We start from the raw sequence: 17,347 nt of genomic DNA, 5'->3' as shown, positions 1-17,347 counted from the left end.
TAGAATTTCTTTTAACAAACAGGAAAAAACATGTTATTGATGGGGGAATTATAACTGAGAAAGGGGTTAAGAAAATAATAGGTCTTTTGTGGCTAGATTTTTGCTGAAACGTTGGAGTACAATGTTGAGAAGCAAGGTGTATTCTGGAACCCAATACCACTCAAAGCTCAGTGCGTCATAGGCAGTTACTAACACAGAAGGGCATCCTCAATGGAGAAACAGGGGAGAAACAGTTAAGTAGGATGAAGTCCCATTTCTCTCCTGATGACTATTCCTCTTCTAAGTAAGACATAAACTAGTTCCCCTTTGATGTTTGATTTTCCTGTCTGATCTTCAAATTGGAGCAGGAAAGAAAAGCAATCATGCACAAGTCCCAACCATAACCAGACAGTGGGACACGTATGCTCTGTGGCAGGTCATAATATAGAAATATCAAGGTAGACTTAAAGCACAAGAATGCTTGCTCTGACTGCTGCCACGTATGCCTTGGAGAACACATCTTATCGATAAGTACCTGTGCTTTCCCTGAATAAGCTTTATTCATAAGTCTACTTGGCTTAAAATACCCTTTTCCTTTGGGCTCAGATGAAAACATTGTACAGTGGGATGCTTGCTGAAGCAGATTGCTTCCCCTCATTACTTTGGCTATCTTTGTGAGTTTTGGACCCCCACCCCCAATCCCCCAGTGGTCACCTGCCTACCAGGTAATGGTGTGCAGTCTCTTAATATTAAGCTATATTTGTTTGTGTCCCACCACCATCTGTTTTTTGTTTTGTTTTGTTTTGTTTTTACGGGCAATGGGGTTAAGTGACTTGCCCAGGGTCACACAGCTAGTAAGTGTTAAGTGTCTGAGGCCGGATTTGAACTCAGGAACTCCTGAATCCAGGGCCAGTGCTTTATCCACTGCGCCATCTAGCCGCCCCCACCATCTGTTTTTAATGGGCTCTACTTCATCCAGCTTACCATGGTAATGGGACCTGACTGAGCTGGTGTAGACTTTGAAAAATCAGTGTTACCTCTTCGCCATGACAAGGCAAAGAGAGTACAACATATACAGAATTTAAGCTATATTTTAGAATGGGGAACAAAAAACCTAAATGGGAGGCAGCCTGGCGTAGTGAACAGGATGCTAGCTTTGGAGTCAGAAACCACCTCTGTTCTAATCTTGCCTTAGACAGTACTTGTGTGTCCATAGGCAAGTTTCTTAACCTTTGTTCTTCCGTTTCCTGATCTCTAAATGAGGGGATTGGACTTGATATACTCTAAGGTCCCCTCTAGTTCTAAGTCTGATCCAATGAGGTACAAGAAATTTCTTTAAGTCCACTTTTTTGAATAGTTACCAGAGGAGCATGGAGCATCCCCTTGTTTGATGCTCAGACTAATGTAGTTACAGGAATCTCAAAACCAGGCTGGCTACAGGGTGAGGAATTTTGATCACAGCAACTCTCAAAAGGTATGGGGCAGTTATAGTGTATGTAGGAGCAGCAACACCCACAAAATCAAGCATTTTTTTCTTGAAGTATTGAAATAAGAAAGGGAAAAACTGAGAAAGGTAAGAGTTGGGGAAGATGAAGAAAACATTAACCAGTCGGGGGAGTCAGGGAGAAGTGTAGGAAAGGAAAATCTCACTCCGTTTGTTTGGGCTCTGAGCTTTTCTACCCCCACCCCACCACTTCCAGTGCCCACCTTTGGGTGTCCTGGCCCCAGTCATTTATTCAATCCGCAAGTGTTTCCCAAACCACTATATTTTTGCCTTGTGTTGCCATACATTGGTCTTCTGAGCCTCAGTGTGAAACAGAAGGCCCATTCTGGCATGAAAGAAACCTCTGATATAGAAATAATGATCAGGGCAGCTAGATTGAGCAGTGGATAGAGCACCAGCCCTGGATTTAGGAGGACCTGAGTTCAAACACGGACTGGGACACTTAACACTTACTAGCTGTGTGACCCTGAGTAAGTCACTTAACCCCAATTGCCCCACCAAAAAAAAAAAAGGAAGAAAGAAAGAATGATCAAACTGTAAGTTACTATTTTTTAGAAAAGCACTGTTCTCCTGTGTTCCCAATATACATCTTTAATCTTTCAACCATAATGCCAGCATTCTTTAATTGAAGTCTCATAAAAATAGAGAAAACATGCAGAGAAACAATTTTTTTCACCAAAACGTTTTAGAACTAAAACTGAAAAGTTCAAAATTCTATGAGATATGGCAGCTCCAGAGTTTGTAATATTAAGAAATCTGAGGCAGGATTTAAAAAAAAAAATTGGGATTTTTCATTTGTCCCAGATTGTTCCTTCTATGTGATTATATTCCATTGACAAGGATGACCTGATATGCTACACTTCTGAAATAACAAAGCTCTTCCTTGGGAGTGATCACATATTGTCAATGGTAGATAGGTCGTGGGCTTAGATAGATAGGAGACTGAGGAATTGGGGGGTTTGGGAGTTTGAGGGATAGTATTAGTGATCTGAAGGTCACTATACAATAGCCATTATAATTTTTATTGAATGGACTTTACAGAACGAGAAGTTGAGGTAGAGTATTTCGCCAAGAGAAAGATTAAATTTATGAGACTAAAAACTGTTCCTTTAGGACAGAGTTTAAGTAGGGAAATTCTTCTCTGCCTACAATTACAAGTAGAAATATCAAGGAAATTTGTTTTCTAAATATTATTGAATACTGTTGTAATAGTATTTTCAGGTGGCTGTTATGCTCTTAGCATACATTAGTACCCTAAATTGTACCAACCTGCAAAAAAAGAAAATATTTTTCTATCCAATTTTGCACTTGATTTTTTGAATTGGGACTCCTGGTTGCTAGATTTTTCTAAAATTTATATGATTGTGAATCAGACAGTATGGTATAGTGTATAGAGGGCTGGCTTTGAAGGCCTTGGAGCAAGACCTGTGGTGACATTGACCAGCTGGACATCATCAAAAGAGAATGTCCAGGATTGTGAAGAACCTAGAGATGTTTTTAGCTTGGAGCAAAGAAGCCGGGGTCGGGGGGGGGGGGGGGGATAATAGCAGTCTTCGAGTATTTGAGAGGTTGTCATGTGGAATAGGGGTTATACTACTTCTGCTTGGCTCAAGAGGGAAGAAGCAGCAGCAATGGAGGGGAGTTGAAAAGAGCAGGAATTTAGGCTCAGTGTCTGGAAAAATGTCCTAACAGTGACAGTTTTCCAAAAGTGGGTTATTTGATGGTGAAGTTTCCTTTATTGTAGGGTTTGGACTAGATGGTGGCTAAGGGCCCTCCCAAGGTAGAAATTTTTTTGTCCATTGTAATGTTCTAAAGGTCAGCTAAATCAGGGAACTGTCATCTGTAAACAGGAATGCAATTACAATGAACATGTATAAAACCCTCTAAAGTTGGCAAAAGGTTTGACATATATATGTTCTCACTTGAGCCTCTTAATAATCTTGTGATTATTGAGGGGTAGACCTTGGGCCCAGAATGTTAAAATGGCTCGTCTGTGATCATGGTATCAACACCAGAGGCAGCAGGTGAAACCAGGTCTTCTTGACTCTTCATCTTCACTGGCCATGCTACCACACTGCTTCAAAAGTCACATCTTCAAGACCTTATCATTTATAGCAAAAGAGGGAATCAATTTCCCACTTTGCTTTTGTAGAAAAGTTCTTAATGCGTGATGTTCTTCACCTTAGTTGATTATGTCTCCTTGTTTTATATTTCATTTCATATTGATAATCAGAATTGTTGAACCAGTAACATTTAATTAAACTTTTGAAAATTATGCATTATAGTTGCACAGGAAATTGAGTGATAGGAATCATTATTAACTAGGAAAAACCTCGAAATTGGATTCTTTCAAATTTAGATTTTATTTTTTAATTCTCACCTTTTATTGTCAGGTGTGGGTAATAGCAGTGAAGGTGGAAGAGGGAAGGCAGGAGCAAAACTTTTCCAGGATTTCCAGATGTTAAGCAGAATCTGGACTCATCCCTGGTGTTTACAGCTGGATTATATAAGCAAAGAAAATAAGGTAAATCAGTTAAATTGAAATTTTATCCTTATCTCTGCCAAAAACTTAAACTACCAAATGCTAATATATCTAATATATCAGAAATCCTATTGTTGAATAGCTCAATTATTTTACCTGGTTTCTTGTCCCTACTGTACCTATTTATGTATGCATTGTGATTATGAAAGTTTAACATGGTGGCCCATTTGATTGATCCTCATGTTTTGGGTTTTTTGTTTGTTTATTTGTTTGTTTGTTTTTCCACTAAATAGTTCCCAATTTGATTTTTTAATTGTTGTAACATTTTTTAAAAATTTGATTTCTAAATTCTCTCCCTCCCCTTCCCCACCCCTTGAGAAGACAAGCAATATGATTTTGATACTTTCAATAAAACAAACACCTGTCTTTTGAATTTTTATGTCTATGTTATTGTACTTTGTTAAAATCTAAAAATATTAATTTTCCCCCCAGGGATATTTTGATGAAGACAGTATGGATGAATTCATAGCTTCCGATTCTGATGAAACCTCAATGAGTTTAAGCTCCGACGAATATACCAAGTAAATTAAAATTTTTTTCACCATGAACCATATTTGTAAAACCTGCCATACATTTTATTTCCTTACATTATATTTTTATGTATTGATAAGAAAGTAATTTATTTTTCAAATCATTTGCTTATTTACAAAGGAATTTCCACCATTTTGTCTCAAAAGTTACAAATAAATGTTTACTACATTTTGTCTATTGACAACTTGAATTCTCTATTATCCAGGAAAAAGAAGTCAAAGGGGAAGAAAGGGAAAAAGGACAGTAGTTCAAGTGGCAGTGGCAGCGATAATGATGTAGAAGTGATTAAAGTATGGAATTCAAGGTCACGAGGAGGTGGGGAAGGAATTGTGGAGGAAGCATCCAGTATGCCCACGGTTTCTTTAAAACAGGACGAAAGTGAGTGTGATGAATAAATGTCATTTCACATGGACACTGACTCAGAGAAATTTATTACATTGGTGATGAGTGGTGGAATATGTCCTCTCTCATTCTTAACTTGAGTTCCAGTCTTAACCATACTTCTTGGTTGAACTAAATTATCTATATTTTTGGTTTACCAAGCTGAAATTTATCCAGAGTTGATAGTCCCTCTATGTTTTTTCTTTTTTTAATTTGTCAACAAACAACCCTACATTATTGAGTTCCCTGACCCCAACCCAAGATTATGGTTCCCTGTACTCCTTCCTAGTCACTACTTTTTTTTTTTTTAAATTTTTGTTGGGGCAGTGAAGGTTAAGTGACTTGCCCAGGGTCACACAGCTAATAAGTGTCAAGTGTCTGAGGTCGGATCTGAACTCAGGACATCCTGAATCCAGGCCTGGTGCTTTATCCACTGGGCCACCTAGCTGCCCCCTTTTAGTCACTACTATTATTCAGTCCCTTGGTAGTGCTGGATTGCATTTCTATTAGTCCTGGGTCTCATAAAGCTCAAGGCAGACAGTACTCTGAGACATAAGCTATGGGCCAACAAGTGTTATTTTCATCTTGCTGAGAGTGAATGAGGAAAGACCCAAACTGGGTATCATCTCTACAGGAAGAGGGTACCATCATTGGCCCTGCATTCCCCAGTATGTGGTGGGGGAACAAATAGAAGGGATAGAAGCAGAAAGGGGCCTATCAGATAAGTTCCTTTTGGCTAAAGAACAGTACCCTCTAGGTCCTAGTGGTGAAGACTGAGAAGTCTGGGACCACATAGATGTGTGCTTCTTTAACCATCATCATTTGTCATGATTAAGATGCCAGTAACCAATGTCTAACAAGTCCGTGGCTCATTCTTCCCACGGTTGTTGAAGGATCAGGTTATGGATTCTTCCCTGACTTTCCTGGTGGGGAAAAGGAGAGGAAGAACAGTGAAAGCACCTCAATTGAGCCGTCCTCAAATTTGTTTTTTCTTTCAGTAGTGTGAACGTAAGAATAAGTAGCTCTCTTATTCAATCTCCCCAACCTTCTTGCTGATACCATGAGAGAAGATTCCTTTACAGTGTCTCATTCCGTAACTAAAGATGAAAATGTGAGCTTTATCATATGTACTTCAGTCTAAGATTATATGTTGATTGCTTGTAAGTAATTGATGACACAGCACCTCTGAGGCAGGCAGCCAACCTGGTTATCCATCCCCTCTATAACATGCCTAACTAGTTGTCATCTGGTCTTCAATTAAAGACCTAAAATAAGGAAAGGTGCCATATTTAACTAAAAGTTATTGATTCTTATGCATAACAGCACAAGGCTAACCACAGACACCTGTAGCACTCCATTATACTTTGTTATGCAAGTTAGTGCTGAGACAGCTAGGTGGCTCAGGATAGAGCACTGGCCCTGGAGTCAGGAAGACCTCAGTTCAAATCCAGCTTCATATACTTACTTGCTTGTTACCCTGGGCAAGTCACTTAACCTCTTTTTGCCTTAATCCACTGGAGAAGAAAATGGCAAACCACTCCAATATCTTTGCCAAGTAAACCCCATACAGGGCACAAAGAATCAGACATGACTAAACAGTAACCCAAGGTTGCTGTGAAGATCAAATGAGATAATTATTTTTTAACGAGCACTTATCACCTATTATGTGCCAGGCATTGTGCTGTATAAATATTTATTTCTGCCCCATCATCTACCAAAAGACTTAGATAACTATCTTAGGAAGTTGCCTGAGTCAAGTGATTTGCTAGGGGTCGGGTCACATGGCCAGTGCATGTTAAATGTGGATTTTGAGCCAGATCATTTTGATTCCAAGCCCACTGCTACCTACTATTCCTTAATGCCTCTTATTAAGCTTGTGTCAAGCTGTTAATCGCTCTTCTGTAGTCAGATCATTCACCAAATTCTGAATCCACCCAGACCACACCTTATCTTTAAGGATAGGAAAGAGATTTTATTAAATCTTGGGTTCATGGATTTAGATCTGTAAGTAACCAGCCCTCTTCACAGAACAGAAGCCTAAGGCAGTCACGTGATTTGCTCAGGTTGACATAGGAAGTCATAAAGGCAGGATTCAAACCCAGGTCCTTTGACTCCAAATCCATCATGCTTTCCACTGTAGTCTAAATAAACTAACATTCTTGTCTGGTGACTTCTTCAAAAAAAGCCAAGGAAGTTAGTTTGGTACAGTCTGTTCTTAGGGAAGACATGTTCGCTCTTTGGGGTTGACTGGCTGTTTCCTTTTCTCATAATATGTTCTGTAAGTTATTTAATTTATTCCTTAAAATTGAATAAAGCAAATTGTAAATGTTTTCTTTAATTTCCTGTCTCACTTTTAATAACGGTAACAGACTGTCATCTTCTTGCTTCACTGAACATGTGAACTTTAGCTTTAATCTGTACTTTTCTTTTCCTCTTGTGGTTTTTCTATTGCAAAATTAAATTTGTTTTAGGGAAAGGTGGCTAAAATTTTTCATTATGAGGTGTCAGTTTCCAAAGCATCTTCTAATACCCTCAGATCTCACTATTGATGGGTATGTATTTTGGTCTGTCTTATCTGAAGGAAATGGCATTAAAAAGAAGAACTGCAGGCATTGTACTGAAAAAGCTGAATGAAACCTCTTTTTTCTTCAGGTAAAACTTCCTCTTCCAACCCAGGCAGCCCAGCTCCAGACTGGTACAAAGACTTTGTGACCGATGCTGACGCTGAGGTTCTGGAACATTCAGGCAAAATGGTGCTTCTCTTTGAAATTCTGCGGATGGCAGAGGAGCTCGGGGACAAAGTGTAAGTTCTCTCCTAAAGTGACTTTTGTAACTAGGCATTTGCATAAGCTTTCCATCTGATGTGACGGTTTATTTTGCTGTTCTTTTACTTCTCACCTCTTGGAAAATATCACATAAGATAAATTGTATTTCAGACAGTGATGAAATCTTCTCTTAATGTGAGGCAGGGGTGGCCCACTGGATTTTCTCCGCTGTTCACTTTTCTTTTATGTGGTAGCGATAGCTCTGTTTTGTCCCTACAGTAGCTTAGAAGCAGGTAGGCTGGTCTTCTCCCACTGCAGGCCTTACCTCTGGTCTGTGCTTATAACTTGAAAAAGCCCCATGTATTTTTTCAGAAGACACTTTAAAGCCTCTCTCACCACCTTGGGCATGGTGGAAGATCAAAATACATATGATATTCACTCTTTCTTGCCTTCCTTTCCTGCGCTTTAGGGTTTGTCACCTTCTTTCCTTTTTTGCTTGGGTGCCATATACCCCTTTCAAATTGTTAGGCTTATAATAGAAAGAAGCTTTGGGAGTTGTTGATAACGTTTCCCACCTAATACAGGAATCTTTCTCCAACATCCCTGAGTGTCCTTCAGCCTTTGCTTGACTGCTTCCATCAATGCAAATTTCACTACTTCATGAAGCATCTCATTTCATTGTTGGGAAGCTGCTTGATAGATGGTTCCTTGTATTGAACCCTAAACCTACCTCCTGTAACTTCCTACTTAGTGGATCTAGTTTTGCCCTTTGGAGTAATGCAGACTGTTGTTTACTCTTCCTCTTGCCAGTCTTTCAAATATTTAGTAGACACATTAGTCTGCTGTCTTCAAGCTGGAAGGGACCTCAAGACATCATGTGATTAGGACCCCTCATTTTCCCCCATTCTTCTCTTCTCCTGTAGTCAGTGCCCTCAGTCCCTTCATCTGTTTCTTCTGTAATCTGGATTCCAGACATCTCACCGTCTCTGGTTTGTCAGTGATCCTCTCAAAATATTCTTCTCAGGTTAAACAATATTCTGGTTATTTTCTAACCATTAACACTATTATTTCTCATAATGCAGCAGGAGAATCTCACACACACACACACACACACACACACACACACACACTACACTTTTTGCTCATCCTAAAATTGTGATCAGCTATAACCTCAAGGACTTTTCCCCAAGAATTTCTGTCAAAGTAGAATTCACTCTTCCTCCTTATCTCCAGTTTGTTCAAACTTAGTTGTAGGGCTTCACTTTTATCCTGATCGAATTCATTTAGTTGGTTTCAACCCAGCATTCTGCAGCCTGTTGAGATCATTTTGAATTTTGATTCTTTTACCTAGTTCATTGTGCAAATTAGGTAGGCATGCCTTCTGTATCTTCTTGTAGTCATTATTAAACTACAGGGGAAAAAAGCCCTTTAACAGAATAGGATTAACAACAGCAGTATTGTCTTTTTCCACCTGTAAATGGAGAAAGCTGACAGAGAATAACAGTTCATCAGCAGCCACTTTCTGCCCCACTTGAGCACACTTGCCAACCCCTTCATTGAGCCTTGCCCACCTCTTTCAAAACAAGGCTTATTGAACCTTGGTTTGCTCCCCAAAGTTACCTTGTCTCTCTGCCTGATTAGGATCGGGCCTTTTCTAGGATGTCAGCTTAAGTTCCAGGTTGTCTTTGGTGAAGCAACTAGCATTTTTATAAAATTGTCTGGCTCCTTGAAGTCCAGAGCATCAACTTTGTATGTTTCTCTATAGCACCATTTGTGTTGCTCAGGGTACGTAATAGATACCCCATAATACTTTTGGCACTGAATTAAACTTGTGGTTCTGGATTAAATGCTTAAGCGATGAAGGGTAATGAGCACAGTTCTAGTAGGTGCCTCAAAATTTACTGTCAGTTTTGAAAAGTGATAAAGCTGTGTCTGCAACTGTATACCACTACCCTTTATGTAGTACAGCTCCCCAAGCCTGGTGACTCCTAGAACCAGAAGCCAAACATGCATATCATGTCTTGCCAACTGGTAGTCTACTTACTTCTTTGCTTAATTGGGACCTTAAACAAGTAGAATATACTGTTCCTGTGAAATCTTTGGATGCCAGACAAAGCTCAAGCACTTCCCCCATGCTCCCTGAAACATTATGAGTGGGATAGAGAGTCCAGAGTTTTATAGGCATGTTTGGAATTGAATGACGTGGTTATTTTCTTCTGTGTTTGTCATTTTAAATATTAGTAATTTTAGTAGGAAGCATTTATATCTCTTTATATTTTTTAGTCTCGTTTTTAGCCAATCTCTCATATCATTGGACTTGATTGAAGATTTTCTTGAATTGGCTAGTAGGGAGAAATCAGATGATAAAGATAAGCCTCTTATTTATAAAGGTGAGTTAGTTTTTCTATATTTTAAATTCTGAGTGGGATCATTGGATGCCTGTTGTTTTGTTTTTGATGGAGTTCAGACGTTCATACCCAATGATTATTTTAGTTATCTCATTCCCCAATAATAACTTCTTCAGAGTATCCTCTCGCCTTGAATGATAATTTGAAGATGTGACAAATTACTAGAGTACCTCAGAATGTTACAGATATTTATTTAATTTTCCTACTTAAAAATTTAAAACTTTGACTGGATATAAATCTTGAGCACTAGAAATATGTACTGTAATTGCTGCATTGGGAGAGAGACTCCCTCTCAGTGGGGTTTGGATCTTAAATACTTGTAGTATATGGATAACACTGAGCACACTCATTTTGTAGGACCAGCTGATAGTTCCTCCCCCCCAAGAAATTATATTAGAGAGACTGCTGTTCTATATCCTTGTCTATCTTTGGGTTTTTATGTGGTACCATTTACACCAGTCATATCAAAACTCAAATAGAAAGGGGGACCACTAATCCATGCATAAGGATGCTTGCCAGCACATATTGACTTAGGAAACCACATAGTAACATTATCTATATTCTATTGTATTTTTATTTATTTTGTTAAATATTTCCCAACTACATTTTGGACTGTGTATTTGACTTGTCTGATTTACACTGTTTGAATTCATTATGGCCTATTTAAAAATTACTCAATGATGACATTGGCCACACTTTGTATTAATATAGCAAGTATTTATAACGAATAGCTGTTTTAGTAGTGCCTTTTATGGTTCACTTCACAATATCCTTGTAAATGTAGGTGAAAGCCTGCTTCAATAAACAGGTGAAATAGATCAACTCTAAATGGAGGTTGGGAAAGAGCAGTGATTTATTCATTCATTTGCTGTATACTAGACCAGGTGTCAACAGACTTGTAGGCCCAAGTGCTGCTCACCCCTTAGGCTGTGCAGTCCTGGAAGATTATGGTGGCAAGCATAAGACACATGCAGGAGCAAAACAGAGGAAGGATGGTGGCAAATAGAATGGAGAGGCACCATGCAGTTTCGTCAACAGTTGCCTCAAGTACCTTCTTTGTCCAGGAGTACCTGGACTAGCCATGCTCTTTTTCATAACATAGTTAAGAGAGAAGTTAGCTTTTGTTTTCTTGCTTGTGACTGCAGTGTGGTCGCTTAGATTTTTTTCTACTGGATTAGCCCTTATTTTTCCCGGCTTGTATATCATTTTTAAAAATATTCTGCACTTTATGCAACATCAAAACCCAATATACATGCATTTAAAGCTGTTAACACATTTAAATGAATTTCTATGTTCAATATGTATGTAACAGATTATTCCTTATCAGTTCAACCACATTTTAATCTCTCAAATTTTTGATATTTTGGGTTGTTGTTTTTTTTCCCCCCGGGGCAGTGGGGGTTAAGTGACTTGCTCAGGGTCACACAACTAGTAAATGTCAAGTGTCTGAGGCCAGATTTGAACTCAGGTACTCCTGAATCCAGGGCCGGTGCTCTATCCACTGTGCCACCTAGCTGCCCCAGCAGTTAATTTTTAACTTAACATTTTTGGTTTCTTTAGTTTTACAAATAAAAATAGTGTCCTCTTTGATTAGCTATTAGTAAGTGTTTGCCTGAAAAATTTCTGGGATTAAGGGAGGGACTTACTGACCCTTAATGAAATGTGCTGCCCTTGGCCTTGCCCCTATTTATATCCTGCTAGTCTTGATTCAATTTTGTATTGGTGTGTATGTTTCTTTTTTTTATCATAGAAGTATTTTATTATTTTCTAGTTACATGTAGAAATGTTTTTCAACATTTGTTTTTATAAGATTTCTAGTTTCAAATTTTCTCCCTCCCTCACCCCTCCCCACAACAGCACACAATCTGATATAGGTTATATATGTACAATCACAGCGTGTACATTTCTTTACAATATAGTTCCAATTATTGTGTTCATGACATTCCTTTCTGCTTTCGTCCCATAATATTTCACATGAGTTTTCCTAAATATCTTTATCTCTCTCATTTATCATTCATAGTGGCACTACAGTGTTCCATTATGCTCATAACCATTTTATTCAGCCATTCTCCCAACTGTTAGACATTCACTTTGTTTCAAATACTTTTTGATTATGAATACCATTACTATATATGTGTTTATACACACATGTAGTATGATTTTTGGACAGATTACATTTTATTTGGTAACCCATTATAGTATGTTCATAGTAATAGGATTATTGAGCTCCAAAGGTATGAATTTTTATGATCCTACCACAGTATTTAATCTACAGATTTACAGTAATGATATTCAGACTCCTTAAAGCAGTGTCATGACAATTGAGTTGAGATTTTTAAAGCACTACGAACGTAAGTACAAAGAAATATATTAACTAATGCTTTTGCACAATTGTCACATTTAAATTTGTAGGTAGAAAGCTATTCATCACATGCCATTGCAGGAAATGGTGACACCCTACTTTTTGATCACTTTTCTTATTTAAATTATGTAATCAAAGAGAAGATTATTTCTTCACTTGCATTTCTCATATTTTTGTGTGCAGTGGAGCATTATAAGTTTTGTGAAGGCAAAATTTTTTTTTGTATTAACTGAAATGTAATGGGTCTTTTTTTCCTATAATTTACAGATCACTTAACTTTTTAATGTACCTTATATTTTGTGAGGGAACAGTTCCCTAGGTGGATGTCATCTCTTATTTTTTTCTGTGTACTTAAAATACTTTGGCTATTGTAAAACTGTTGTGGTCCTGGAAGACCACCAGAATGATGAATGGCTCATTAACGAGGATATGAAGTATTGGGATAGTGCTTGGAATTTGATCAGGGAAAGGTTGGTTTGTGCATTGGGCAAATACTGGAATGTGTGTGGAAGTCAATTGAAGAGTGCCTTTTTAATGGAGAATCGAGTCTTTGAAAGAGGAGTTTTGAGAAGTCTAGAGCAGTGGGGTGGAGCCAGGGTTTTTGTTTCTTTCTTTTTTTTTTTTTTAGTGAGGCAATTGGGGTTAAGTGACTTGCCCAGGGTCACACAGCCAGTAAGTGTTAAGTGTCTGAGGCCGGATTTCAACTCCGGTACTCCTGAATCCAGGGCCTGAATCCAGGGCCGGTGTTTTACCACTGTGCCATCTAGCTGCCCCTTGTTTCTTTTTTTTTAATCTTTCATAGTTCATCATACAAAGTAGGCAGTTAAGAAATATTGAATAATATCGCCATGATAATGACAGGCTATGGGGGAAAATGACACCTGTCGTAGAAGCTTTGATAATATTTGACCCAGCTATCAACTTAGAATAGCGGTGAAGAAGCTTTGCTACCAGCTACAAACAGCTTTAGGCTATCTAGTCAATGTATGCAGGCATACCATACTAGAAAAGAAAATGGGTCTGGGGGTAGGAGGCAGAGTTTGAAGTTTAGAACCCAGTAGACAGCTAGGAGTCCATAATAGAAATTTTTGCAGAGTCAGATAAGGATGTATTGTACAGTACCTTTGTTATTCATAGTGTTAAGAGCCATGATGTCACTCATACAGACAGTGCAAAGAGCCAAGGATCTCACATGGTGGTTAGACTAGGAAACAGGTTCTTGGAGGGACCAAGAATCCCATCAAAATTCCCAGGTCTGACACTAATATTTCTCAAACTAGAACTCCCAGTAATTGTCTAACTTCTATTCTCCAGCATCCACCCCACACAGACTTGAGATGGGGAAAGGGAAACTAGGACTATGGGCAGGTGTTTTGCCAACCAGTAAAATTAAAAGTCAGATGACAGCTAAATTAGCATAAAATCTTGTATTGAGTACATTTATTTCCTTCTATTTTTATTTCTTTTAGTTCCATAACAAAGTTCCCTTTGCGAAATTTCTTTGGCGGGGGGGAGCAATGGGGGTTAAGTGACTTGCCCAGAGTAACACAGCTAGTAAGTGTCAAAGGTCGGATCTGAACTCAGGTTCTCCTGAATCCAGGGTTGGTGCTTTATCCACTGTACCACGTAGCTGTCTGTCCTCTTCTTCCCTACCCCACCCCACCCCCTTTGAGAAATTTCAACCCTATCTTCCCTGAACTGAAAATGGAATTTTCTTACGATTTGGTCCAGTTGGAAAGGGGGAAATCACTTTCCCCATAGAGAAATCAGCTAACACTGGCAGTAGGAATGATGAGATTCTGAGAAGGAGCTCAGGCCTCTGGTGGTGAAAGTTCAAGAAAGGAAGAGTTGAAGATTGTTGGGATCCTTGTTTTCCCTCTTTTTGGATTTTATGGATTTATACATTGGAAATTACCTTTTTTCAAAGACATCCATGATGTATTTATCTACCCAAGTTAGCCCCCTGTTCCTGGAATGAGCCTCCTTCTCACCTTTACCTTCTAAATACTTGTCTTCATGGCATAACTCCTCCTTGAACCCTTCACTGATTCCTCTCCTCTTCCCCCACGCCATCTACTCCCCCAAGGCTTGTCTCTCACTTCAAATGATTTTACACTTGCTGATCTATGTCCATGTTACATTTTCCCCATAGAACATAAGATGCTTAAGAGCAGTCAGCTTTTTATTTGTTAATTCCCTGCACCTAGCACAGTTCCTTACACATAGTAGGTGCTCTAAAAATGGTTTTTAATTAAATATTACAGAAAGATGAGAGGTATAAAAAGTTTGGAGAGTATTTGAAGCAATGACAGTGATTGTGTAGTAGCAGTTGTTTTTTGTTGGTGTTCGGTCTGATCTTCAATTGGTTTAAATTCTACTATGTAACAGTAGGTGGGAGGATTATATTTTATATGAGAAAATAGCAAGTGATTCATCACAACAAGCTTTGTTACTTCATCTAAGAACTACATCAGTTTTAATTGATGGCACAGTGGAGTTTGTTTTGTATAAATAAACATTGACCTTTAGGAGGGGGAAGAAGTATAGTTAGTTAAAGGGTAATTTTTTTGCCTCTTTACTTCTGGCAAGAAGTAACCGTAGCTTAATTAAACTCAAAACAGCTCTTAAAATTTTTAAGTACCACATGATTGAGACCTTGATTTTTTTAAAATTCTCTTTCAAACATTTACTTAATCATGATCATTTGTAAGTGTCTGCATTTACAGTAACTGGAGATATGCAGACTATAAAGATCAATTAGACAGTTCCAATTAGCGATACATAATGCCTAAAGATTATACATACAATTGGAAGAAATTACCTTTCATGCTAAAGTTAAATAAACTTGACGAATGTGTTTGTTGGAAACATGCTTGAACATCTGACAGTCCAAGAATACAAAATCCCTAGTTTTTGAAATGCTAACCATACATCCTAGTGTTACTTTGATTTAAGAGGCCATTGGGTGGATCTGAAGTCAGAAAGACCTATGTTCAAACCCTCCATTAGACACTTGCCAGCTGTGTGAATCAGGACAAGTCACATAAGCTCTGTTTGCCTCAGTTTCTTCATCTGCCTCCCAGAGTCGTCATGAGGATCAAATGAGATAATGATTGTAAAGGACTTTGCAAACTTGAAAGTGCTATAGAAATGCCAGATATCTTCATCATCTCATGCTTTGAAAATCCTAAGTTTCTTTTCGAATGTCATTCAGTCATGGGGTTAGTTTGTTTTTTGTGGGAATTTAGGAGCAATGTTTGAGATACTTTTCAAAAATATATCAAAGTGGGCAGCTAGGTGGCACAGTGGATAAAGCACCAGCCCTGGAGTCAGGAGGACCTGAGTTCAAATCCGGCCTCAGACACTTGACACTTACTAGCTGTGTGACCCTGGGCAAGTCACTCAAACCTCATTGCAGTGCCACCAGTCCCCCCCCCCCCCCTCAAAGTTTGCTTTCAGTGCAGGGAGTGGGAGGTTCTATAGACCTTCAGATGAAAGAAAATTGAGGAAAATGAACAGAGAAGTTGTTTGAAACCCTATTTGAAATCTGATGGTTCTTTTAATCTAATCAACTCTGACTGATTTAGAGCTTTGTCTATTTTCCAAGTTAATTGAGAAGGGAAAACACAGTATGGAATGATAGAGACACTCTCTATTTATATAGAGACTAAAGAAAGTCCTTTCCAGTGAAACTTCACTTTCCAGAACTTGCTTCTAGGCCTGTACTCGTTCCTGTATGTGGATTCTCTTCTGGACTGTGTCAGGGATGTTCCTGCCTTCCTATTCCCCCAGGCACACTGTATTGATTCACATGGTACTTTTTCTTGCCCCCAGCTGACCTGACCATGAGATCCTTAGGTCAGTAACCTTACCTTTACTTAGGCCTATGATAGGCCTTTGCCTCTGAGCTGTGCTGAGGTGACTGAAATCTACCCATAGATCCCTCTGCCCAACCCCCTGAGGGGTTGTTAATGAAAGTATTGGCATGGAATTCCTAAAGGATTTGAAGTCTTAAAGCTCACTGAATACCAGGAGTATTTTCCTTATCAGTTAATTCATTTTATCCTTTCAGATATTCTAGAGTGTGGCACACACCATTTGTGTCAATAATTTAGTGCCTCCAGTTGAATGCTAAACAGTAAGAAAATTAAGTTTCGTTCTGGCTTCTCTGAACAACTGAAAGTAGAGGCTGTGGTGGCCAGTGTTGAAAAAACCTTTTCTCTACATATCAAATGGCCTAATAAGTTAGGAGAATGCCCAGTGACTAATAAAAGAATAGCTCTAAGCCCCCTTCTAAAATTGATCTAGCTCCTTTCACACCCTTCTGCATCCTACCTCCTGTTCTTTTTCTCTCAGGACCCTTTTCCCCCTTAGTAATGGAGAGGAACACCTGAGTTGTTACCCACTGGCTCGCATCCATGGACGTTTTCTCTTGAGGCTGTTTTGGGCAATTGACTTGTTGGGTGGGCAGTGGGGGTAGGGGACACACGTGTGTAGAGGGGTAGAGCTGTTCTCCCTGAAGTCAACTTTTTATAGTTTAGGTATATCCCAGCTTCCCTTAGTAATCATTTATGGCTCTGTCATTGTAAATTAATCTATCCAAACCCTTTTCAAATCCATTTTTTATTTCTTGGCTAATCTTGTGTGATTGCACTTCCCATTGTGTGAAGTGGAGCTTCCTCTTGTTTTCCCTCAAATTTTGTTTGACCCGCTCTCATGTTACACTGCAGAATACCCCCTCAAAAAAATTTTATTTTTAAATCCGTCCATCGGAACCTTTCATTATCTATTTCTTGAAGTGGGACAAAAAAGAATTGTATAGGACTGCAGTTGAAGGCTCATCATATTTACTATAAAAATAGTATAATGTTTTTC

General features: G+C 38.7%; 1 protein-coding gene across 7 annotated transcripts in view; it reads left to right on the top strand.

The window, feature by feature from the left end:
• ATRX (ATRX chromatin remodeler) overlaps positions 1-17,347 on the top strand; it is a 183,909-nt gene that overhangs the window by 129,122 nt on the left and 37,440 nt on the right. For all 7 annotated transcript variants that reach the window (XM_043974368.1, XM_043974367.1, XM_043974363.1 and 4 more), the window contains 5 exons: positions 3,877-4,007; positions 4,458-4,546; positions 4,762-4,934; positions 7,590-7,740; positions 9,986-10,092. In XM_043974368.1, coding sequence (XP_043830303.1) covers positions 3,877-4,007; positions 4,458-4,546; positions 4,762-4,934; positions 7,590-7,740; positions 9,986-10,092 — 651 coding nt within the window. The remainder of the gene's footprint in view (positions 1-3,876; positions 4,008-4,457; positions 4,547-4,761; positions 4,935-7,589; positions 7,741-9,985; positions 10,093-17,347) is intronic.

The sequence above is a fragment of the Dromiciops gliroides genome, chromosome X (assembly GCF_019393635.1).
Source record: "Dromiciops gliroides isolate mDroGli1 chromosome X, mDroGli1.pri, whole genome shotgun sequence".
Taxonomy (NCBI): Eukaryota; Metazoa; Chordata; class Mammalia; order Microbiotheria; family Microbiotheriidae; genus Dromiciops; species Dromiciops gliroides.
This window is presented reverse-complemented; position numbering and strand designations above follow the sequence as displayed.